Source organism: Zalophus californianus, chromosome 5 (genome assembly GCF_009762305.2).
Source record: "Zalophus californianus isolate mZalCal1 chromosome 5, mZalCal1.pri.v2, whole genome shotgun sequence".
Taxonomy (NCBI): domain Eukaryota; kingdom Metazoa; phylum Chordata; class Mammalia; order Carnivora; family Otariidae; genus Zalophus; species Zalophus californianus.
Window position 1 is genome coordinate 54389729 of NC_045599.1, and position 24538 is coordinate 54414266.

The 24538-nt window shown below is 36.2% G+C and overlaps 1 protein-coding gene across 1 annotated transcript in view; it reads left to right on the forward strand.

Annotated features, from left to right (window-relative positions):
- Window positions 1-24538, forward strand: part of FCHO2 (FCH and mu domain containing endocytic adaptor 2) — a 123906-nt gene that overhangs the window by 48167 nt on the left and 51201 nt on the right. The window contains exons 6-8 of the mRNA XM_027604888.2: window positions 5076-5180; window positions 11856-11954; window positions 12877-12973. Of these exons, the coding sequence (XP_027460689.1) occupies window positions 5076-5180; window positions 11856-11954; window positions 12877-12973 (301 nt within the window). The remainder of the gene's footprint in view (window positions 1-5075; window positions 5181-11855; window positions 11955-12876; window positions 12974-24538) is intronic.

Sequence of the window (24538 nt, forward strand, 5' to 3'; positions counted from 1 at the left end):
ATACTTTCCTCTCAGGACTGCCTTTGCTGTATCCCAAAGATTTTGAACAGTTGTGTTTTCATTTTCATTGGTTTCCATGAATTTTTTTAATTCTTCTTTAATTTCTTGGTTGACCCATTCATTCTTTAGTAGGATGCTCTTTAGCCTCCATGTATTTGAGTTCTTTCTGACTTTCCTCTTGTGGTTGAGTTCTAGTTTCAAAGCATTGTGGTCTGAAAATATGCAGGGAATGATCCCAATCTTTTGGTACCGATTGAGACCTGATTTGTGACCTAGGATGTGATCAATTCTTATACCACATCTTCTTTATCCATTCATCTGTCGATGGACATCTAGGCTCTTTCCATAGTTTGGCTACTGTGGGCATTGCTGCTATAAACATCGGGGTGCACGTGCCACTTTGGATCACTACATTTGTATCTTTGGGGTAAATAACCAGTAGTGCAATTGCTGGGTCATAGGGTAGCTCTATTTTCAGCTTTTTGAAGAACCTCCATACTGTTTTCCAGAGTGGCTGCACCAGCTTGCATTCCCACCAACAGTGTAGGAGGGTTCACTTTTCTCTGCATCCTCGCCAACATCTATCGTTTCCTGACTTGTTAATTTTAGCCATTCTGACTGGTGTGAGGTGGTATCTCATTGAGGTTTTGATTTGGATTTCCCTGATGCCAGGTGATGTTGAGCACTTTTTCATGTGTCTGTTGGCCATTTGGATGTCTTCTTTGCAGAAATGTCTTTTCATGTCTTCTGCCCATTTCTTGATTGGATTATTTGTTCTTTGGGTCTTGATTTTGATTTTGATAAGTTCTTTGTAGATTTTGGATACTAGCCCTTTATCTGATATGTCATTTGCAAATATCTTCTCCCATTCTGTCGGTTGTCTTTTGGTTTTGTTGACTGTTTCTTGTGCTGTGCAAAAGCTTTTTATCTTGATGACGTCCCAATAGTTCATTTTTGCCTTCGCTTCCCTTGCCTTTGGCAATGTTTCTAGGAAGAAGTTGCTGAGGTCAAAGAGGTTGCTGCCTGTGCTCTCCTTTAGGATTTTGATGGTCTCCTGTCTCACATTTGGGTCTTTCAACCATTTTGAGTCTATTTTTGTGTGTGGTGTAAGGAAGTGGTCCAGTTTCATTCTTCTGCATGTGGCTGTCCAATTTTCCCAACACCATTTGTTGAAGAGACTGTCTTTTTTCCATTGGACATTCTTTCCTGCTTTATTGAAGATTAGTTGACCATAGAGTTGAGGGTCCATTTCTGGACTCTGTTCTGTTCCACTGATCTATGTGTCTGTTTTTGTGCCAGTACCATACTGTCTTGATGATGGATGACAGCTTTGTAATAGAGCTTGAAGTCTGGAATTGTGATGCCACCAGCTTTGCTTTTTTTTTTTCAACATTCCTCTTGCTATTTGGGGTCTTATCTGGTTCCATACAAATTTTAGGATTATTCCATTTCTTGAAAAAAATTGATGGTATTTTGATAGGGATTGCATTAAATACGTAGATTGCTCTAGGTAGCGTGGACATCTTCACAATATTTGTTCTTCCAGTGCATGAGCATGGAACATTCTTCCATTTCTTCAGGTCTTCCTCAATTTCTTTCATGAGTATTTTATAGTTTTCTGAGTACAGATCCTTTGCCTCTTTGGTTAGATTTATTCCTGAGTATCTTATGGTTTGGGGTGCAATTGTAAATGGGATCAATTTCTCTTTCTTCTGTCTTGTTGGTGTATAGAAATGCCACTGATTTCTCTGCATTGATTTTATATCCTACCACTTTACTGAATTCCTGTATGAGTTCTAGCAGTTTTCCACACAAATTACCATATTATCTGCAAAAAGTGAAAGTTTTACTTCTTTGCCAATTTGGATGCCTTTTATTTTTTATTTTTGTCTGATTGCGGAGGCTAGGACTTCTAGTACTATGTTGAACAGCAGTGGTGATAGTGGACATCCCTGCATGTTCCTGATTTTAGGGGAAAAGCTCTCAGTTTTTCCCCATTGAGTATGATATTTGCTATGGGTTTTTCATAGATAGCTTTTATGATATTGAGGTATGTACCCTCTATCCCTACAGTGTGAAGAATTTTAATCAAGAAAGGATGTTGTACTTTGTCAGATGCTTTTTCTGCATCTATTGAGAGTATCATATGGTTCTTGTTCTTTCTTTTATTAATGTATTATATCACATTGATTGCGGATGTTGAACCAACCTTGCAGCCCAGGAATAAATCCCACTTGGTCGTGGTGAATAATCCTTTTAATGTACTGTTGGATCCTATTGGCTAGTATTTTGGTGAGAATTTTTGCATCCATGTTCATCAAGGATATTGGTCTGTAACTCTCCTTTTTGATGGGGTCTTTGTCTGGTTTGGGGATCAAGGTAATGGTGGCCTCATAAAATGAGTTTGGAAGTTTTCCTTCCATTTCTATTTTTTGAAACAGCTTCAGAAGAATACGTATTAACTCTTCTTTAAAAGTTTGGTAGAATTCCCCTGGGAAGCCATCTGGCCCTGGGCTCTTTGTTGGGAGATTTTTGATTACTCCTTCAATTTCCTTAGTGGTTATGGGTCTGTTCAGGTTTTCTATTTCTTCCTGGTTCAGTTTTGGTAGTTTATACTCTCTAAGAATGCATCCATTTCTTCCAGATTGTCTAATTTGCCTGCATATGGTTGCTCATAATATGTTCTTATAATTGTATTTCTTTGGTGTTGGTTGTGATCTCTCCTCTTTCATTCATCATTTTATTTATTTGGCTCGTTTCTCTTCTTTTTGATAAGTCTCGCCAGGGATTTTTCAATCTTATTAATTCTTTCAAAGAACCAGCTCCTAGTTTCATTGATCTGTTCTACTATTCTTTTGGTTTCTATTTCATTGATTTCTGCCCTGATCTTTATTATTTCTCTTCTCCTGCTGGGTTTAGGCTTTATTTGCTGTTCTCTCTCCAGCTCCTTTAGTTGTAGGGTTAGGTTGTGTATTTGAGACCTTTCTTGTTTCTTGAGAAAGGCTTGTATTGCTATGTACTTCCCTCATTCTTGTACAGACTGAAAATACAAGTAGTTGGTAGAAGAAGCTTAAGTCTCTTGATTATACACACACACACACACACACACACACACACATCTGTCTCCCAGATAGCCAGAGGAAACCCAGATAACCACACCTTTAAAATTTTTTTCTCAAATCTAGCAAATTTCTCTCTGCTTCCTATGAAAATACTTAGTAAATTTCAAATAACCATCTCATCTAATTGTTATGTGTTTAAGCAAGGCCAGGATGTTAGAGGAAGTATACTAACAGTAGTATAAATAATGTCAAATGGCCTGAGACAATGGAAAAAGAGTTAAAAAAAAAAATCCATAGGAGCAAACTAGAAAATCAGTATAGGTTTTACCTACTTACTCTAGGGATGGAGAACTCAGTACAACTGTCAGATACAATAACAACAAGATTCAGTTATATATCCTCCTGATGGTGTTGCTTTTAGAAACCATAATAATAGCAGATACCATTAATTTTGTATATTTAACTATATGCCAGTCCCTTTCCCAGTCATTTTACATAAGTTACATTTCATCACTGCTAAACCTTTAAAAAAATAGGTGGTATTCTTCCCATTTTGGGAATTAGGGAACTATATAAAACTCTTAGACAGAGTCTTCTGGCTCTAAAAGCAGTTCTCTTTATGCTACAAGATAAAGTGGCATCCTATATTATTTATTTAAGAATGCAGGAAAGCATGGAGCATATGTGTTTACTAGAATGTACATAGTTATATTTTAAGGAGCATACAGAGGGGCCTTTGTAAAGAGTAGAACTCTACATTTCTTGCCAATCCCAACCTTTCAGGTAAACCCAGCTTCTGTTTCTGCTTCTTATTTCTAGACTGCTGACCGTAGCTAGAGAGGATTACGTGGTGTTTGGATTGCATGTACACGAATTCTGTTTTCCAGCTTCACTGAGCCCTCAGTGACTCTTAGGAGTATTTTTACTCATCTAGCATCATCTGTTGTACCTTCTATAACCCTGGCTTGAAATGTTTCTCATTCTTGTGAAGCTCCTAGCCCTACCCTACTCTTCTTCACTCTTAGCAGACCATCTCTTACTCATCAAGAAAATTGAGATATTTATATCTTCTCTTTTTTTGATCTTCCTTAGACTCTTAATTTCTATCAACACTCCTTACTCCCCAAGCTTCCCATGTCCAAATTGATCAGTACTTTGAAAATAGTCAAGTTTCTGGATAACCATATGTCTGCTTGAACCTACAAGTTCCACAAACTCTTTCTTCTTCTTCAGTGTATATCGTCCATAGAATTTATCTTTACTTCTGTGGCTTTGTTGCTTTCTGCTGTTTTCTAGGTAAAAATAGGTTCTACTACTTTCATGAAGTCCTTGAGGAAAAGATCCCTGTATAATTTGTCTTCATATTCCTCGTTGCCTAATATTTAATATATTAAGTTTTAATTGAATACGTAATTCTGATAAAACTTGAGTTATAATAATGCAATAACAATTTTTTAATAATAGAAATCTTGAAAAAATTAGGCAAAAATATAAACAAATTTATAGATTTATTGGAGCATAATGGAAACTGAGAAACATCAAAGAATGATTTCTCAACTTTTGAACTGCCTTTATAATTATTAATCAGACAGTAAATGGAATAAGTCTATGTCGTGGGAGGAAGGAAGACTTGCAGGTGTGGAAAAGAGTGTCAAGCATATTCTGATGGTATTGTCACATTTTTGTTGATTGAATTCTTAGAAACACCATACTATTATAATGTGGTTATATGATATTAGTCTGGGTTATAAAATGAGAGTATTTAACTTTTCAAAGCACATTCCATCAGACAGAAAGGAGAATCAGCATTTAATTTCTGCGTTATTCTGTGGCTATAATAAAAATATTACTAATGAGGAAAAAGGTGTTAAAGTTAGTTTATGTCATATTGGGCTCACCATAGGCCTCATCCCTTAAAATGCATTGAAATAGTTATTTCAAATGAACTTATATATCAGGAAAGAAAACAGGTCATTGTATAGTTAAAGTGTTTTTGTTTTGTTTTTGTTACAGGCAGCTGTTAAATCTAAGAAAGCTACAGATACCTATAAACTTTATGTGGAGAAGTATGCATTAGCAAAAGCCGATTTTGAACAGAAAATGACAGAAACAGCTCAGGTTGGTATTTTTAAGCTTTAAATCTAAAACAGGATATTTGTTTTACTGATACAAATAATATAATTCTTGTGTCAAATAATTTTTTAGTCTGTTTTATTAATGCTGTTTTAAAGATACACATCTTGTTTTGGAGATCGAGGACCAAGATGCAATAACTATGACATAAGGGATTATTTAGGTGTATCAGAAGAGGCTGTTTCAAGAGAATTGGGGCAAGTGAGGATATTGGTAGATGATGAAAACAGGGCTGATTGTTAGTTAGCCTTATGTATGAATTTTAAAATTGACTTCTGCTTAAGAAAAAACTGGAAATGATTCATTGCTGAGAATATAGCCATTAACAAAGAATCAAGAATCCCTGCTCCTCATAGAACTTCCATTTTAGTTAGGGAGGACAGACAAAAAAGTCTGTTTCCCATAAACTTGGGATCATTTATATCCCATTTGATGTTCTTAGAGCCTTAATTAAAGGCCTAGGTTTAAGATGGGTACCTTTTATGAATCATACCTAAAACTCCTACCCCCACCCTCTTGTACTTTTTTCTTGTTTTGTTTTTCTCCTTAGCACCTATTACCATGTAATATGCCATGAATGTTGTTTACTCTTATCAGTCAGGATAGGCTGGGTATGCTGAGGTGATGAAACCCCCATATCTCAGTGGCTTACAATAGCAAGGGTTTGTTATGTTCTTATTCATCATGGGTTGGCTGTAGCTATTCTGCTTATTCTTTACTCTGCTGTTGATGCTGGTGAAGAAACCTCTTCTTAGAACATTATTCTTAGTCATCATATTTGAATGTAGTGAGGCACACTGGTTCTTCTACCCATGTTTTTTTTTATCGTCTATCTTCCTCCACTAAAATATAAGTTCTGTGATAACAGGGGTTGATTTGTTTATTATTTCCTCACCACTTTTAAAATAGCTTCCAGCTCATGGTAGGCATTCAATAAGTGTGAAGAAGGACTTAATGATCTGCCTTTTTAGATTCTAGGAAGTCTTCCTGCTTGGAGTGATGAATGATTCACATCTGAGAAATCAAAAGGCTTTCATGCTTGTTTGCAGGCATATATGCATCTGTCTTTACTTGCCATGTTGCAGGCACTGTGCTAGTTGCTGGGTATATAACAGTATATACATAAATAAAATATCTCCCTGCTCTAGGTGGAGTATACAATATAGAGGAGGGAGGCAAACATTAAATACATGATTAAATATAAAGTTATGATGAGTTATTAAACCTGTTACAAGAGAAAAGAAGGATTCTATGAGATGGAATAATGGAGCAACCTAATTTGATTTGGATTTAGGAGTTAGGAAAGGCTTTTTTGGAAAAGTGAGATTTTTTTTTTTTTATTAAAGATTTTATTTATTTATTTGAAAGAGAGAGAATGAGAGTTAGAGAGCACGAGAGGGAAGAGGGTCAGAGGGAGAAGCAGACTCCCTGCCGAGCAGGGAGCCTGACGCGGGACTCGATCCCGGAACTCCAGGATCATGACCTGAGCCGAAGGCAGTTGCTTAACCAACTGAGCCACCCAGGCGCCCATGGAAAAGTGAGATTTAAAACTGAGACTTGAGGGGCGCCTGGGTGGCTCAGTTGTTAAACGTCTGCCTTCGGCTCAGGTCATGATCCCAGGGTCCTGGGATCGAGCCCCACATCAGGCTCCCTGCTCAGTGGGAGGCCTGCTTCTCCCTCTCCCACTCCCCCTGCTTGTGTTCCCTCTCTCGCTGTGTCTCTCTCTGTCAAATAAATAAATAAAATCTTAAAAAAAAAAAAAAAACATACAACTGAGACTTGAAGAATGAGTAAAGAGACACATTCTAAGGCATGAGTGTTCCAGGTATTGAGGACCCCTGGATATAAGACCCAGAGGTATGAAAAAGCTGTTGAATTGTAGAAAGCAAAGAGTGCTTACTGAAACTGAGTGAAGAGAGAGAGTGGGAAGAAGTAAAAGAGATAGGGAAGGACAAGGCTCTATAGTAAGGGTTTATTTAGGTTTTCTTTTTTTTCTTAAGATTTTATTTATTTATTTATTTGAGAGAGAATGAGATAGAGAGCATGAAAGGGGGGAGGGTCAGAAGGAGAAGCAGACTCCCCACTGAGCAGGGAGCCTGATGCGGGACTCGATCCCAGGACTCCAGGATCATGACCTGAGCCAAAGGCAGTTGCTTAACGAACTGAGCCACCCAGGCACCCCTTATTTAGGTTTTCTTAAGAGCAGTTGGAAGAGGGTTCCCCTTCTCCACATCCTCACCAACATTTGTTGTTTCCTGTCTTGTTAATTTTTGCCGTTCTAACTGGTGTAAGGTGGTATCTCATTGTGATTTTGATTTGTATTTCCCTGATGGCTAATGATGTTGAACATTTTTTCATGTGTCCAAATCCCAAGAAGTTAGAAATAATCTCAAAATTTTTAAAAAGAAAGAAAGAGAATAGGACGTAAGTCAAATAAAGGAGAGAAAAATTAAAAAAAAAAAAAAAAGTTGGAAGACCCTGAAAGATTGTATGCAGCATGGGGCTCGATCCCAGTACCCTGGGATCATGACCTGAGCCGAAGGCAGACGCTTAACCGACTGATCCACCAGGCGCCCCCCTGATCTGCATTTTAAAAGATAATTTTGTGGAGCATGGATTATAGTAGGGCCAAACGAAAATCAAGAGTCTAGTTTGGAAGGAGAGTATAGTGGTCAGGTGAGGATGAGGGGCTGTGTGGTAGTTGAAAGAGAGAATTGAGTGTGTTTGGAGATGGCAGGGGTTGGAGGATGGGGGGATTATTGGGGAGATCAGGATCTCTTCTGGGTTTTGGCTTGTAAGGTCGTGTGGTTAGAGATGAATGGGAAAGACTAGATGAAGAACTGTTATGTTAGTTTGAGGGGTTGGAAGGGGATCAGATGTTCCATTCTGAACATGTTATATTTGAGCTGCCTATACCTAAATGGAGACATCATGTGGGCAGTTGTGGAAGATCCAGATAATCTGGGCTGGGGATAATGTTCACAGTCCTTTGTTTACAGGTCTGAAATCCAAAAGCTCTAAAAACCGGAAGTTTTTTTTCTGTAATTCATTTGGCAGCAAAACTTGACCACAACTAATGTAAGGCTATTAATTTTATCCTACCAACATCGAATATACATGTTTTCCTTTAGAAATATTAACGTGTTTGATACAGAGATGCCACTGCAAATCCTGCTTGCAGTATACGGTAACAACACCACATTACCTTTATTTTAAAAATTCAAAATGTTTGAACTCTGAAACATCTGGTCCCAGAGTTTTGAATGAAGGATTATGAGCTTGTGTAAAATAAGGGCTTGCCAGTACTCAAAGCCATAATGACATCATCTTTCAGTAGAGTGTAGGGAAGAAAGGGCCAAGCTCTGAGAGACCCATCATTGACAGTTTGGTAAAAGAAGGGATGCTGAGACCCAAGTAGGAGAGGCCAGACAAGGAAGAAAACTGGGAAGTATAATGTCATGGCAGCTGGGAAATGATAGTATTTCAAGAAGGGTTTAGTTAATTGTAATAAATGAGCCTCTAACTCTAGTGAGAGAAAAAACTTCAATTTCTATAGCAACCAGCATTATTGTAGACTTCAGCAAGTGTTCTTTTGGCTTTTGAATCCTTAGGAACACTTGTTTATAAGACAATTACTGGTTCATTAATTTTGCATCAGTGTGATTAGTTTCTGTCAGAAAATGTGTACCTTTCAGCTATTTAATTTGGAAAAATTAGAATTTGCTAGAGTCAGTTTTTTATTCGTTCCTATTATTTTATAAAAGTGTTCTGAAAGAATTTTGAGCGCTCATCTTTCCCTCTCATTTCTTTCTATTTTTTCATTACTTTTTTTTTTTCCACATTGGCATTTTGTTTATTCTGCTACTTCCAAGATGGGGACATTAATATATTTGAGCAGATGTATAACCATGCTGCTTTTAAGTAAAGGTGATGGTTTACTGTGCTAATGTGTGTATGTTTGTTCTCTCTCATGTTCCCTCTTCGTCTCTGTCTGTCTGTCAGACTAGTACAACGGCAAAATGGGCTATCATTTCTTAATGGATAGTATACTTTAAATTTTAATTTCAGTTATTTAGAAGTGAAAAGAATTCTTTTACATTTCCATCTTTCTTTGTTCCAGGCCAAGCATGTTGACCTGATTCACTGTCAGTCTAGTGAAAATCAGATTTGGGTGACAGGACCTATATTTACTAGTGGGAAAAGAAGTTGAGTCTGTGGGATGAAGGAGGTTAGGATTTATTTGGAGTACTGTGATTTAATTATTTTCATTTGGGGTTAGGAAAAAACATTAAAATTGTGAATTTTCTTTGTTTATGCTTTCTACTATTATTTAATGACACTTAAGAACTGGAAAGAATATGAAGATTTTGTTTAAACAGATGGCTCATTCAAGGAAGCTTTGAGATTTGCTTAAACAACAACTTCAGATTAGGGACTTTTAGTATTAGGGTGCTTTTATGTATTAGAGTGGCTGACAGAATTGTACTTTTAATTTTTTATTTTTATTTATTTATTTTTTTAAGAGAGAGAATATGTGAGTGGAGCCGGGGGAGGGACATACGGGGAGAGAGAATCCCAAGCAAACTTCCCATTGAGCGTGGAGCCTTTTGTGAGCCTCGATCTCAGAACCCTGAGATCATGACCTGAGCTGAAATCAAAAGTCAGATGCTTAACCGACTGAGCCACCCAGGCGTCCCCAAAATTGTACTTTTTAAAAAAATTAATGTAACAATACATATGAATGTGGTGAATTTGAAATTGCAAGGAGGAAAAGTCTGATTTGTTCAAGAAAGTTCATTTATTTATATCCAAATACTAGAGACTATAGTCCCATTGTTGAATTACTCTATGTTTAGTCATCACTAATTCTGAGGAATTGTGATATTTAGCAGATCCCCTACCCCCCCCAAAAAAACCCAGCACAGTTTCTAAATTGCATCTAAATCACGCTTTGAGTTTTTGTGTGGCTTCATGCTTCAAGATATTTTTAAATAATTAAGGATATGTCTTATTCAGTGTAGCTCTTTCAAAAGAGAATGAAGGTGGCACAGTTTTCTTGGAATTAGGGCTTATCCGTATGAAATTTGTGGCTGTTTGACCTAGCTTTTCTGGATTTGGGTCTTAACCAGTCTGTGAGAAAATACCTTATTCATTAAATTGCAGAAATTTAAGCTGAAGGCAAATTCTTATAATAGGAACATAAAATAGAATCATGCTTCTGTGGGTATTCCTCACTTCTTAAGAAAGTAATTCAGAATCTTGAAATTCTCATTGATTTGGTCAAATTTAGTGAAAGCAAGACATTTTAACTCCACCATTTCTCATGAATAAAATTGATTGAAATTTTTGAACTATTGTTACATTATTGCCAAAACTATAATTTCACCATTACTGATTTTTTTTAAAAAGTTCAAACCCTTGTGATCAATGAATATGATCATTTAGCTTAGTGATTTTCTGATCACATAACTCAGTGCTAAAGAAAATTGTGTATTAAATATGGGGTGAGGAAACTTAATTTGATAATCTAATCTAACCAGAAAAAATAACAAGGCATTTAGGCCTATTCCTTAGAACTGATTAAATTTGAAAAAAAAAAAAGGGTAATCAGGTTTGTGCAGTCGAAATGACAAATGTATTTTGTTTGAAAATAGCTAGTTCAGCATTTCCCAAATCCTGTTTTGAGGAATAGTATTGTTGTGTGAGATATCAATAGATACTCAGAGAAGAAGAAAAACACAAAGGACTGTGTGGTCAAAGAAATTTGGAAAACACTGGGTTAAGCAAAATGAAACATGTTTTATTTCAGTATTTCTTAGGCTTCTTAATTTGTTTATTGGAAACCAAGTCAAGCAGTGGTTTTCTTCCCGGGGAATAAATATCAGAATGACCTGGGAATTTTTTCCAAACAACATTCTCATCTTTTTCCACTCCCATTCCCCAGGGCATAGTAGAGGATCTATGCATTCTATAGTTTGAAAACATTTTCCTGGTGACTGGATGTATCCCCACCTTCTGTTGAGAACTGCTGAGATGGAGTATACAGGCTTTTCTGTATTTCTTTGACCATAGATTACCTCTTTTGAAGGCCATGTATTAATATTTCAAGGATTAGAAAGACACTTTGAGAGTCTTCGGGCTAGATTATAAAGTCTTCAGAAGTAAACAGTAGCTTTTGCTCTGCCAACTAACTGCTCTTCAGTTGGAAACACTTCTGCCTTGGCTTTTGTGACACTTCTCATTTGGATCTCCTTCCAATTTTCTGACTGTAATTATAGATTTTAATTGTGGTGTCTTCAAACTCTGAACAAGTTCATACATGCCTGAGAAATGGCATAACAAAAAGTTAATATATTAAAAAGTTAAACATTTCCGTATATTTATTGGATCCATTTGTCTAGAAGTATTGTTAAACATTACATAATAATGTTAATTCACTAAATTTGGTTAGCTGTATTGAGATGATTTAAAAGGTCTTTTGATTGCAGGGGCATCTGTCTGGCTCAGTGGTAAAGCATGTGACTCTTCATCTCAGGGTCAAATTTGAGCCCCACGTTGGGTGTAGAGATTACCTAAAAAAATAATAATGTTAAAAAGTTTTGATTTCAGAGTGTGTGTATTTTTTATGTATATATGTAACTTTTCATATTTGTTTTCCAGAAGTTTCAAGATATTGAAGAAGCTCATCTCATTCACATAAAGGAAATTATAGAATCCTTGTCAAATGCTGTAAAGGAAATTCATTTGCAAATAGCCCAGGTAAGTTTTTCCTTTTGTTGAAGAACTGATTCATGAAAATTTTATGTTCATTTATGACTCTTTAAAAATCCAAAACTCAATTTTTTTTTTAGGTAAATACACATTCAGGTAAGAATGTGTATTTACATGTATTAAATTTAAAATAAACTGGATTTTTTGGGACTCCTGCGTGGCTCAATTGGTTAAGCGTCTGCCTTCAGCTCAGGTCATGATCTCAGAGTCCTGGGATTGAGCCCCGTGTTGGGCTCCCCACTCGGCAGGGAGTCTGGTTCTCCCTCTCCCTCCCTCTTGTGCTCGCTTGCACTTTCTCTCAAATAAATAAAGTCTTAAAAAAAAAAAAAAGAACTTGTACTTAGAAATTTTCCAAAAATAGGGGCTCCTGGCTGGCTCAGTTGGTGAAGCATATGATTCTTGATCTCGGGGTTGTGAGTTCGAGCCCCACGTTGGGTATAGGAATTACTTAAAAACAAAAAAATCTTTAAGAAAAAAATTTTTTTCCCCACAAATATAAAAGCAATTTAATTATGACAGTTTGGAGTGCATGAAATAGAGTAAAGATGAGGTCTGGTATTTTTTATTATTAAGGATCTAAAAATTATTAGAGATCTATATAAGTTTTAATTTATCATAAGAATTATGTGTCTAAAGCATTCAAAGATGAGGATAGTAAACTTCCTTGACTTCTAAAGACTGTGGGGCTGTATCTTCAGGGGTTCATGTAAACTGGTTGATACCCACAGGTCTACTAACACTACAAGGTAACAGAGCATGTTAGGTAAATGAAAGCTCTCAAAGGCTTTGGGTCAAAAAAAAACACATATTTTAGTGCAAGGAATTTTAATTTCTTTGTGCAAGTTTTGTCTGAAATACAATAAGAATTTTTGATGGAAAAAGAAAAAATATCTTCATTTCATTTTAATAGGTCCATGAAGAATTTATAAATAACATGGCTAATACTACAGTTGAAAGCTTGATTCAAAAATTTGCTGAGTCAAAAGGCACTGGGAAGGAAAGACCTGGTAAGATGACAAACTCTGGGGGCGCGTGGGTGGCTCAGTTGGTTGAGCATCTGCCCTCAGCTCGGGTCGTGATCCCGGGGTCCTAGGATCGAATCCCACGTCAGGTTCTCTGCTTGGCAAGGAGCCTGCTTCTCCCTCTGCCTGCAGCTCTGCCTGCTTGTGTTCTCTCTCTCTGTCAAATAAATAAAAATAACATCTTAAAAAAAAAAAAGATAAACTCTGTAAGTAAATGTATACAAATCTCGCATCTAGCAACAAATATATTTTAATTTCCCAAACTGCAAAGTGGAGCTTAGGAGATACCTAAAAATCTGTAAAATACCAAGTATCATTTACTTTGTGTCCGATGATATGTTAAATTAATATTTTTATTCTGGCCTCTAGTGGTTAATAATTTAATATTAAAGTGGTTGTTATAACCTTAATTAATATGTTGTCATTTATTTACATTTTTCAAAGGCTTAGCAACAGAAGCCCAGTTTATTATTTTTATTTTATTTTTTATTTTTAATTAAAAAAATTTTTTTAAGTTTATGGACGTTGACACAGTGTTATGTTGGTTTCATGTGTGCAACATGGTGATTCACCTTCTCTGTGGGTTATGCTATGCTCACCAAAAGTGTAGCTACTACCTATCACCATACAACACTATTGCAATATCATTGTCAATATTCCCTATGAACAGAGGCATTTTAGTAAGAGGAAGGTGGGAGAGAATATTGAGCCCTCAGAGCATTGAGGTCAACAGAGAACTTTTCATAAAATTTAATAACTTGTAAAATTTTCTTATATATATATTTGTTGCATACATATGTTGACTATATATATATGTTGGATATATATATATATATATATATATATGTTGAATATATTACCTATATATTTGTTGCATGCTCTAAAACATTCAATGTTTTACACACTGGAGATAACCAGTGAACAAATGAATACAGGAATCCTGGTTCCTGTTTTATGAACAAATAATGACAGTATCCTGAATCTTTAACTTTTAATAAGCATGTTATGATCTATCAAATGTACTAAGCCCATTGTCTTGCTCTGCTCAGCATAGTCTTCCAGATTTCTTGATTTTGTTTATTGGTTATGATACCATGTTCTTGTAAGATATTTGTTTCACTCTACAGGTAAAAATAATTCAGCCTAGTAAAGAAAATACGGTTTGGAATTGAGGAAAATGGTTAAGTGATTTGTCAGGAAGTCTGGGAGCCATTTTTCTTTAGTGCAGTTCCCAGAACTAAGGCTTGTAACCTAAATCTTCACTTTTTCTATTCAGATTTTATTAATTTTCATATCATTGGTTCACTTAATATTTTTCCCTTCAAATTTTCTTTTCATGCTTTCTCTACCTACCTGTTCAATTGCAGCATTTTGTTTCTGAATACTGGGACAGTAGAGATTTCTTCTCTAATCCATTTTACATGTTATACATCACATTCATATTTTGACTATACAATTATGAACTTATAATTGCACTACTCCTAAATCTTTGACTTTTCATTATAGACAGAATGAAATTTAGGCTCTGGATTTGGATTTAAAGCTTTTCAGGATCTGCTCTGACTAGTCTTTAGTTTTTCTGTTATTAGCCTTCACTGTAGCCAACTGGAACTGCTTGCTGTTTCCTATACATGCCCCTTTTCCTTCTTGGTACCTTAGTTGCCCTTATATTCTTATTCTAGGAAATGCTATATCCCATTTCCTTCCTGCTCCACATCTTCCTATTTGTCAAGCAAATAAACTCTTAAATACCCAGGTCATTTGCTACTTCCTCCATCGAAAGTGCCAGAGAACTTGAACTGTACTTTTTTCCCCTCCTTTGTTATTGGTGCTGTCTACCTTAAATTTTAATAATTGTGCAGATGTGAATAAAAGTTCTGTATTTGATTCATCTGTTTATCTTCTTTATGGGTGAACAGTACATTTTGGTTGAGTGAGTGAACAAATGGACATATCATAGTAAAGGTAGGATGTTGGGAAGGTTGCAGTGGATAGATTTGCTATTGCTATTAGAAGAGTCTTGGTGAGGACTAGTACATAATTATGGTTAAAGTTTAGTGAGACTTACTCTCTGCCATGTAATGTGCCAACCACTTTGCAGGCAAATTTTGATCTTCAACAGCTGTTTGAAGTAGGTACTATTATTCTCATTTTAAAGATGAGGGAAATGTTGAAAGGTTAAATGATTTGCCGAAGTTAGTACATGGCAGAGCAGATGGTAAAATGCCAGGATTCTTGACACCAGGGCCTGTGCTTTGGAGAAATTAGAATAGAACTGAGTAAGTTCACATATATAAAGAGAATGAGGATGTTGAGATATGTAACTACAGAAAAGTGTTAAACCCTAAAATTCCTTATAAAGAGATTAAATTATGGGGCGCCTGGGTGGCGCAGTTGGTTAAGCGTCTGACTCTTCACTTTGGCTCAGGTCATGGTCTCAGGATCGTGAGAGCAAGCTCTGTGTCAGGCTTTGTGCTGGGTGTGGAGCCTGCTTAGGATTCTCGCTCTCCCTCTGCCCCGACCCCCTGTCTCGCTCTAAAAAAAAAAAAAAAGATTAAATTTTAAGTGAAGACCAGTTAAGAGAGGTAAAAACAGTTGGAGAACAAATACAGTTTTTATATAGAGCATTGAGAAGTGCTGATAGATAAAAGCAAAGCTGTATTGCCCGACTAAAAGTGCCTTAGAACACTAAACAAGATCAGTAAATTGTATTATTATCGGTATCCTGTTTGTGACATTATGTTGTAGTTTTGCAAAATGTTATCATTGCAGGAAATTGGGCAAAGTGTACAAGGAATCTCTCTGTATTTTTTTTTTTTTTTACAACTGTCTGAATCTAATTATCCTAATAAAAATTACAGTTATTTTAGGGGCACCTGGGGGTCTCGGTTGGGTGTCTGGCTCATGGTTTTGCCTTGGGTCATGATCTCAGGGGTCATGGGATCGAGCCCCAAGTCCAGCTCTGTGCTCAGCGTGGAGTTCACTTGGGATTCTCTGCCTCTTCTTCTGCCCCTCCCCCAGCCTGTGCTTGAACATGCTCTCTCTCTCTCTAAAATAAATAAAATCTTTTTAAAAATTTCAGTTATTTTTTTATCTGTAGTATTACTTAGCCCTGTAGTTTGTGGTCTGTTCTTTACTAGCAGTGAAATTTTTAAGCCTCATTGCTCTCATCTGTAAAGTGGGGATAATAATAGTATTTCTTCATGGGGTTCTGAGGGTTATATGAGATAATGTAACATTTATTGAATACTTAAATGCTATGTTAAAACTAATACATTTCTGATAAGTAGGTAGCTACTAATAGATACTGTTTCTTTTATAAATTTAAATTTACTGGCCTCAGGATATATTGTGACATGTAGAAGATCCCTGTAGCTAAATGGTAAGGCCAGGAATGGTGATGACATGGACTTTCTTGGAATAATCACTAAGCCAAGAATTAGGTGACTGTTTTAGGGTGACTGTTGACACTGTGACTATAAATGACTGATTTTCAAAAAAAGTGATCCTAGAACTAACTTTAAAAAGAAAGAATGGTGTCGGAGTGGAGTGGGTGGAATAAATATTACTTCTCTAGTTGGCTTGCTATGGGTGACTAGTTAATAGCTCTTTCTTTGTATTTGTTCAGCTTATGGGCACCTGAACAAATTGAGTCTGGGGGCCTGTTTCAGTGATGAAAATTTTGTGTTTCTCAGAAAAATAATATACTTAAAAATTTGCATTTGATTGTATGGAATTCATAGACTTAAAGGATTTTGTTTTGTGAGATGTATTCTAACATTCAATTGTGTGAACTGCTAATTGCTGTTAATATTTTATTTCTCTTGTTTTGTAAGGGCCTTCTCTGGTGGATGAATTCCTTCTTAAACTAGTTTTCATCCTGTGGGATTTATATTTTAAAAAGAAAACAAGTTTGTTAAAAAATTTATATATCTAAAAATTAACCTATTTTTCTTGCGCTGAAAAATGACCATTTTTTCTTTAGTTATTCAAAGATACAACCTTTAACTTTATGTCCAATTTTCCTATGTAAATCAAACACTTTGAGAACATTAAAACTTTTTTTCCTATTCATTGAGACTATTTTTATACTACTTATTATATGAAGTGCTGTTTTTGTCATTACTTTTTAAAAAATTAAGATGGGGCACCTGGGTGGCTCAGTCAGTTAAGCGTCTGACTCTTGGTTTCAGCCCAGGTTGTGATCTCAGGGTTGTGAGATTTGAGCCCCCATGGGGCTCCATGCAGAGTCTGCTTGTCCCTCTCCCTCTCCCCATCTCCCCACTCATGCACGCATGCACGCACACACACTCTCAAATAAAGAAAATCTTTAAAAAAATAAAAAATTAAGATATAATTGACATATAGTATTGTATTAGTTTTAGATGTGCAATGTAATGATTTGATGTATGTATATGAGAAATGATTACCAAAATAAGTTTTAACATACATCCCTACACAGTTATTTTCCTGGTCATGAGAACTTTTAAGAACTACTTTCTCAGCAGCTTTCAAATACACAATACAGTGTTGTTAACTGTAGTCACCGTGCTGTATTATTATTACATCTCCAGGACTTATAATAGAAGTTTGTACCTTTTGACCATCTTTAATCATCTCACCCACTCTTCACTCCCCAACTCCCACTTTTAGCAACCACCAATCTGTTAACTGTATCAGTGAGTTTGGTTTTCTTTAGATTCCACATATAAGTGAGATCATACAGTATTTGTTTTTTTCTGACTTAATCACTTAGCATTATGTCCTCAAGGTCCGTTCATATTGTTGCATGTGGCAGGATTTCTTTCTTTTTTTTTAATGGCTATGTAATTTTCCATTGTATATATACAACACATTTCCTTTACCCAGTCAGTGGACAGTTAGGTTGTTATGCCAACTTGGCTATTGTAAATAAGGCTGCAGTGAACATGGGAGTGTATATATCTTTTTGAGATAGTGATTTTGAATCCTTAAGATAAATAGCTACAAGTGGAATTGCTGGATCATATGGTAGTTCTATTTTTAAGTTTTTGAGGAACCTCCACACTGTTTTTGTCATTACTTTTTAAGTACTACTGGCTCTTCTGGAGTTAGAGTCAGTGTAAGTAGATGCTTTGAATATCAAAGTGCCTGTGGTCTGAAGGGTTATGAATAAACAGGTGTTTTTTAATTGTGAATATCTTTCTGTGTTCTAATGACATCCTAGTATGTCTGGCCATTCTCATGTAGTTTAATTGCCAAAGGAAATTAAAACCATATTTTTGGAGTTTCCTGTTTTATAGTCATTCTGCTAATTTTGCTGTATGCTTTTTATAATTCATGAAAGTTAAGCAAGTTTCCATTTATAAGAAACAAAAGGATAAATAACCTAAAAAGTTGGTAGGCCAGTATATAATATGTTTAAATAAAAGATTTTGCTTAAAAACTTACCTGTATTTTCATTATATGATAATATAGGTTTATAGCTCTCATTTGAGGACTTCCAGGGATTATGCTGTGTAAAGATAAAAATATGAAAATCCTGAGAAAGGTACACATGAAAAACAGCCACAAATGAAAAAGGAAAAATAAGATTCCTGTGGTCATACTGGCTAAATGAAATTGATTGATTAGTTTAAATACTTGGAGAATTTTAGCTTCTATATTATGTTTATTATTTTATTTTTTTTTAAAGATTTATTTTATTTTATTATTTTTTAAAGATTTATTTATTTATTTGACAGAGAGAGACAGCAAGAGAGGGAACACAAGCAGGGGGGAGTGAGAGAGGGAGAAGCAGGCTTCCCAAGGAGCAGGGACCCTGATGCGGGGCTCCAACCCAGGACCCTGGGATCGTGACCTGAGCCGAAGGCAGACGCTTAACTGACTGAGCCACCCAGGCGCCCCAAAGATTTGTTTATTTTAGAGAGCGCGTGCGTGTGAGGGCGTGAGTGGGGGGGGGGCAGAGAGAGAGGGAGAGAAACTGTTATGCAGACTCCTTGCTGAGGGTGGAGCTCAAAGTGGGGGGGCTCTCTCCCAGGACCCTGAGATCACGACCTGAGCTGAAATCAAGTTGGACACTTAACTAAGCCACCCCAGCATCCCTGTGTTTTTTATTTTAAAATATAGGGTAAAGCAAATAATTTTTTAAAAATCTAAGGTCATCTTTCTGTAGAGCTCTCAAGGATTTGGAATAATGCCAAATGTACAAATAGAGCTTCCTACCACTCCCCCGACCAAAGTGTTCTTTTTTTTTAAATCAGAGAAGCAAAGTGCTTGTGTAGAAAGCAAAATTAAAAATAGCTAAGAAGAGACAAAAGACCCACAGACCACACCAGTTAGGTTGTGATTTCTTGCGTTTCCTATTTCATAGCTTGGGGGAATGACTTAGAGGAATCCTCCTCTTTCATGATGATGATTAGGAAAGAAGATAATGTAGATTAGCACAAATAGAGAGTAAAAGAAAAGAGCTCTCTAAAAAAGTAACATAGAGGGCGCCTGGGTGGCTCAGTTGGTTAAGCGACTGCCTTCAGCTCAGGTCATGATCCTGGAGTCCCGGGATCGAGTCCCGCATCGGGCTCCCTGCTCAGCAGGGAGTCTGTTTCTCCCTCTGACCTTCTCCCCTCTCATGCTCTCTCTCTATCTCATTCTCTCTCTCAAATAAATAAATAAAATCTTAAAAAAAAAACAGAAAAAGTAACATAGAAAAGTAACATAGAAAAAAACTTCTGTGAAGAAGTATACGTTTACCTGTTGTATCTAGCCACTCAGGGCAGAGGCATAGAACTCTGCCCGTGGGATGTATATGGAACCTGATAATGATTTTCTTCTATATCTTTTAGAGCAGGAATCAGCAAACTATGGCCATTGAGTTAAGTTTGGTGCTGCTTATTTTTGAGTTGGGTTATAGCAGCTTGTAGAGACTTACAAGCAAAGAATTTGGTTTACGTTTTTAAATGATTGGGAGAAAAAAATCAAGAGAGTATTTTGTAATGCACAAAAAGTAGAAAATTCAGATATCATTGTCCATAGAAGTTGTTTTGAACAGTCGCTCTGACTTGTTTGTGTATTGTCTGTGGCACCTTTCGTACTATAACAGCAGAGGTCAGGAGTTGTGACAGATGTTATAGCCCACAAAGTCTAAAATACTCACTGTTTCACTCTTTGCAGAAAATATTTGCCTACCCCTGTGTTAGAAAGTATACTTTCTATGGGATGTAGTAGTAGGTGTGTCATACTGCATTGGAATTGTGTACCTCATAATAGTATATAATCTTTTTTCAAAAGCTGATTCTGCTCTTCTTTTTGGGTTCAGAAATGATTTATTCTGATACCTTGCACTAACTCCATCTGCAGTCATATCACAGCATAGTAATTCATTCTTATAATAATAATCCTAAATTGTGAAGTAAAGATTAAAATGTGAGCAGGGTTTGTTTAAGAAAAGCTTATTTCATTAATTTGAAGTAGCCACTAAAAATGTTAAATGTATAAACACTGGCAGCAAAATAGAAGTAAAAAAGTAAGGTAAGCTGATTACAGTTTTTACATGTGCATAATAACAAGGGCAGAGTTTTAGTCCTTTTTGCAATATGTAAAAAGCTAGCTTAAACCACTTTGAACTTAAAAGGAAATTTATTGGAAAGAAACTGAGATCTCCAAAATCAGGAATATAGCCAGGCTGCAGAAGGAAACCTAAACCTGTAGGAACCCTAAGTATCATTTTTCCTTCATTCTGTTTATTTCTACTGCTTTATTTTTTTCTTTGCACAATGGCTTTCTTTGTTTTTCCAGGCATGTGACATAAGGTGACCTCTCTGTAATTTCTAGGTATTTCTATTTGTTCTTTAATTGCAGCCACAGCTCAGAATTAACCCAGGTTTTAGTCCCTTTACAGATTTCTGGGAGAAATAATCTGGTCCAGGTAATCTTGGATCAGGTAATTTTTCTAATTTAGTCAGTTCTGACTAGGTCATATAGTATAAACATGGCTTCTGTACCACTTGTGGAGAAGGGGGAAGTTCCCAGGAAAGAGATAGAGTGAGCTGGGTATAATCACCCTAGGTTTTATCAGTATCACAGAGGGTAAAAACATGACTCAGTCTAGGAGGTATGTCAGATATGGAGGTAGTGTCAGATTTTGGATATGTAGGAGATTATATTTCACTGTTAAGATTCTGTGTTTGGAGAACTAGATGAAATTTTGAAAGTTTATGAAGTTTTACAGTGACTGAAATTTCAGTATTGAAATTGACTATTTTTCATTTAAGACCGTGGTTCCTAAGTTTGCCTCATCACTGATTCTTAAGCCTTGGGAACATACGAGAATCAGTAGTGGAAATTTTTCTTTTCCTTTTCATTTCTCCCTTCCTTCCTTACTTTTTCTGTCTCTGTGTCTCCCTCTTGGTACCCCCCGCCAGTCTCTTTTTAAAAAAAATGTATAGACAGTTCACTGCCCCAGAAATTCTGATTTCAGTGGTCTAAGGTGGTGGATCCTTGATACCACTATATTTTAAAACTTATCGGAGTCTAATGTGCAGCCATTGTTCAGAATCCATAGCATTTTATCACTGGATGCTTGTTATAAATTCAGAATCTCAAACCCTACCCAGGCCTACTGAAAAAGGATCTGCATTTTATTTATTTAAAGAATCTGCATTTTAATAAGATCCCCGGGCAGCTTATATATAGAGTAAAATTGGAGAAGCACTGTCTAGAATTAGTGAATTATCTGGCAATGGACCCAAGGGTTCCCTCAGACTGTAGTTCTCGAAGTGTGATCCCAGGACCATCTACAGTCACATGGGAGTTTGTTAAAAATGCACATTCTGAGCATCAACCTAGACTTTCTGAATAGGACACTGGGGAGATGGGGGCAGCAATTTGTGATTTAATGAGCTCTCTAGATGATTCGTAAGCAGGGAGCATTGCATAGGAGATTCAAGTAGGTATTGGGATTTGGAACCACTGGATTGAGAGAATTCTTTCTACAAGCTCTTTATTAAAAGAAATACTCCTGAAGTGAAGGGGAATTAATGTTGCAACTTAACTTTCAAATGATTTAACAAGCTAAAAAAGAAAAAAAAAACTGTATGTGTGTATGGGTATTTGTAGAGAAAGGAAAAGCAAATAACGGCAAAAGGTTATTTTCTACCATAGCATTTATGAAAATGATATGACCTAGGGGGACCTATCCAGGTCGCTCAGTCGGTTAAGCGTCCGACTCTTGATTTTGGCTGGGGTCATGAGTCTTGGGGTTGTGGGTTCCAGCCCTGTGTTGGGCTCCGTGCTCAGCAGGGAGTCTCCCTCTGCCATGCCCTAGCTCATGCTCTCAATCTCTTTCTCTCTTTAAAAAAAAAAAAAAAAAGACATGACCTAAGTTCAAGTAGAGTAACTAGTTTAAGGTAATTAGCCAGCAAGCAGGTGGCAAAACCAGAACTTGAGCCTCCATGCCCTTTGTACATCACCATAAGCTGGAGTTTGATGTTGTTTTTCATGTTAGCTTGCCTGAGTTCACCGTCCCAGGCATCTAGGAATGTGGCTGTGTGGCATTCTACAGGCCCAGGAGCAAACTTGAAAATTTAGTCATTGACTTCCATTATTATGACTAACTCTCCCCTCCCCACCCCATCTCCTCCTTCCCTCCCACTCTCCTGTTGTCATAGTTCCCTCCCTACCCCCTCTTATCATCATTCTTAATATTAGACTTTGGGATCTGGGCATGTTCATACATTTTATTTTGGCTTCTAATAGAACCAAGTGTTCTATGTTTTGAGTTGGGCATATGCAGAAAAATGCTTGATTTGTGTAGCCCAGACTTACTATTTCAGTTTTCAGGCCAGTTATTAACTAGATAGAGTTGCAAATTTGCCCTGATTTAGAATTGGTTTCAAAACAGTGGGAACTATTAAGTGTTTTACTTTTTAAAATACTGTACCTCATCCATAAAATGTGTTGATTGAAGATTGCTGTTAAATTGTCTCTCCTCCTGTAATATTTCTTAAAAGTTTTGATCCAAATTAGAATTGGATGAATTCTTTAGGTTGTTGACTTTCTCTTTTTTTTTTGTAGCAATAATTTATTCCTACCTGATGATTAAAGAAAAATCCTCTGTAAGAATTGTTTTACTTTATTGTTGACCTCGTGGAGGTCTGCCTTTAATTGAACTCATGATGGCATTTTTATATAATGTGTAAAAGAGCATCCGGAGACAGAGCCAACATGGTCTTATTTGCTTTTATACAAATTAAATTGCCCTTGTGGCCCAGCCTAAAATCTAAGTGCTAAGAGCAGTTACTTATTTTGACAACAGAATTAATTGAGCCTAAAACAGTTGAGATTCCAGTTGTAGCAAACTATTCTTTCTGAGTCTCACTCTGGCTTTGGGACTGTCAAAAAAAGTAACTTGTCTTATGATTAAATAGCAGAATGATGGGCAGTGGACTTCATTTGAGGGAGATGCTGAATAAACTTTCTACTTGTGAAACATTTCAGAAGTGACATGCTGCAAGGGGGTCAGAATGCGCATTGATATCCAGCTGAGCTGGCAGCTGGCACAGAGCCAGGCATGCACAGCTTTGCTGTGTGAAGTGGCATGTGGAACATGTGCCATTCAATAAAGAAATATTTTTCGTGCATGAGTTAATTTTTTAAAGGTATTTTTAGTTTTACTATACCAGAAACTTCACATTTCTGTCTTTAATAGAAAAGCTTATGTGCTGAAGGTACTCAGTGTAAAACTTTTATATGTATTTTACAATTTGAAAGGATCTGGCATCTTATATTTCAGAAATGTTTGTGATTTTGAACAGTTTATTTTTATTGGACATTTCCCTATTCCAAATGAATTTTAAGAGGGTGTTTAGAAAAGATAAAGGGAAAAGCAATTGAGATATATCTGGTATAGGAAAAAGGTTTTGTGAGAAGAAAGTGTACAATTCTGTTGGAGGGAACTTTGGTAGAGTTAAGGGGTGCCTTTGCTATTTCCATTTATATGAAAGCATCCAAAGATCTTAAAAATATATATATCATATTTGCTAAGATAATGTTATAAAAGTCTTTCTAGATACTCTATTTTAAAATATTTGTAAATAATGCAATTTGTTTGGTATTGATTTTTTGTTTTGTTTTTCCTCTCTAGAATAAGCCCATAGCCTGAGTAATTGAGATTCTGTAAATAGTTACTGGGCACAGATTATGTGATACGTAACTGTAGGAGCTCTCAGATTTATTTGATAAGTTGTCATAGTCTCTTAAGGTTTATTAGTAAGTGATAAAGCTAATAATACATAATAAACTGTTGGTAATTTAGGTAGAGATATTTCATTCTTCATAATTTTTACATCAGCTAGTTGCTAATTATCAGATGGACATACTACAGTTCTTTACCTTTATAGATCTTTCAGTTTCATCTCTTTGTAAACTGTTAACTTAAGCCTCTAATGGATTTTTTTTTTTTACAACAAGCTCAATATAATGAATTCTTAGCTTCCAGATTTGCAGAGTGGACTTGAAGTCTTTAAATTTTTAATTAGGCCATGTTCTGATTCTAAGGCTTTTTTGGATGGAAGT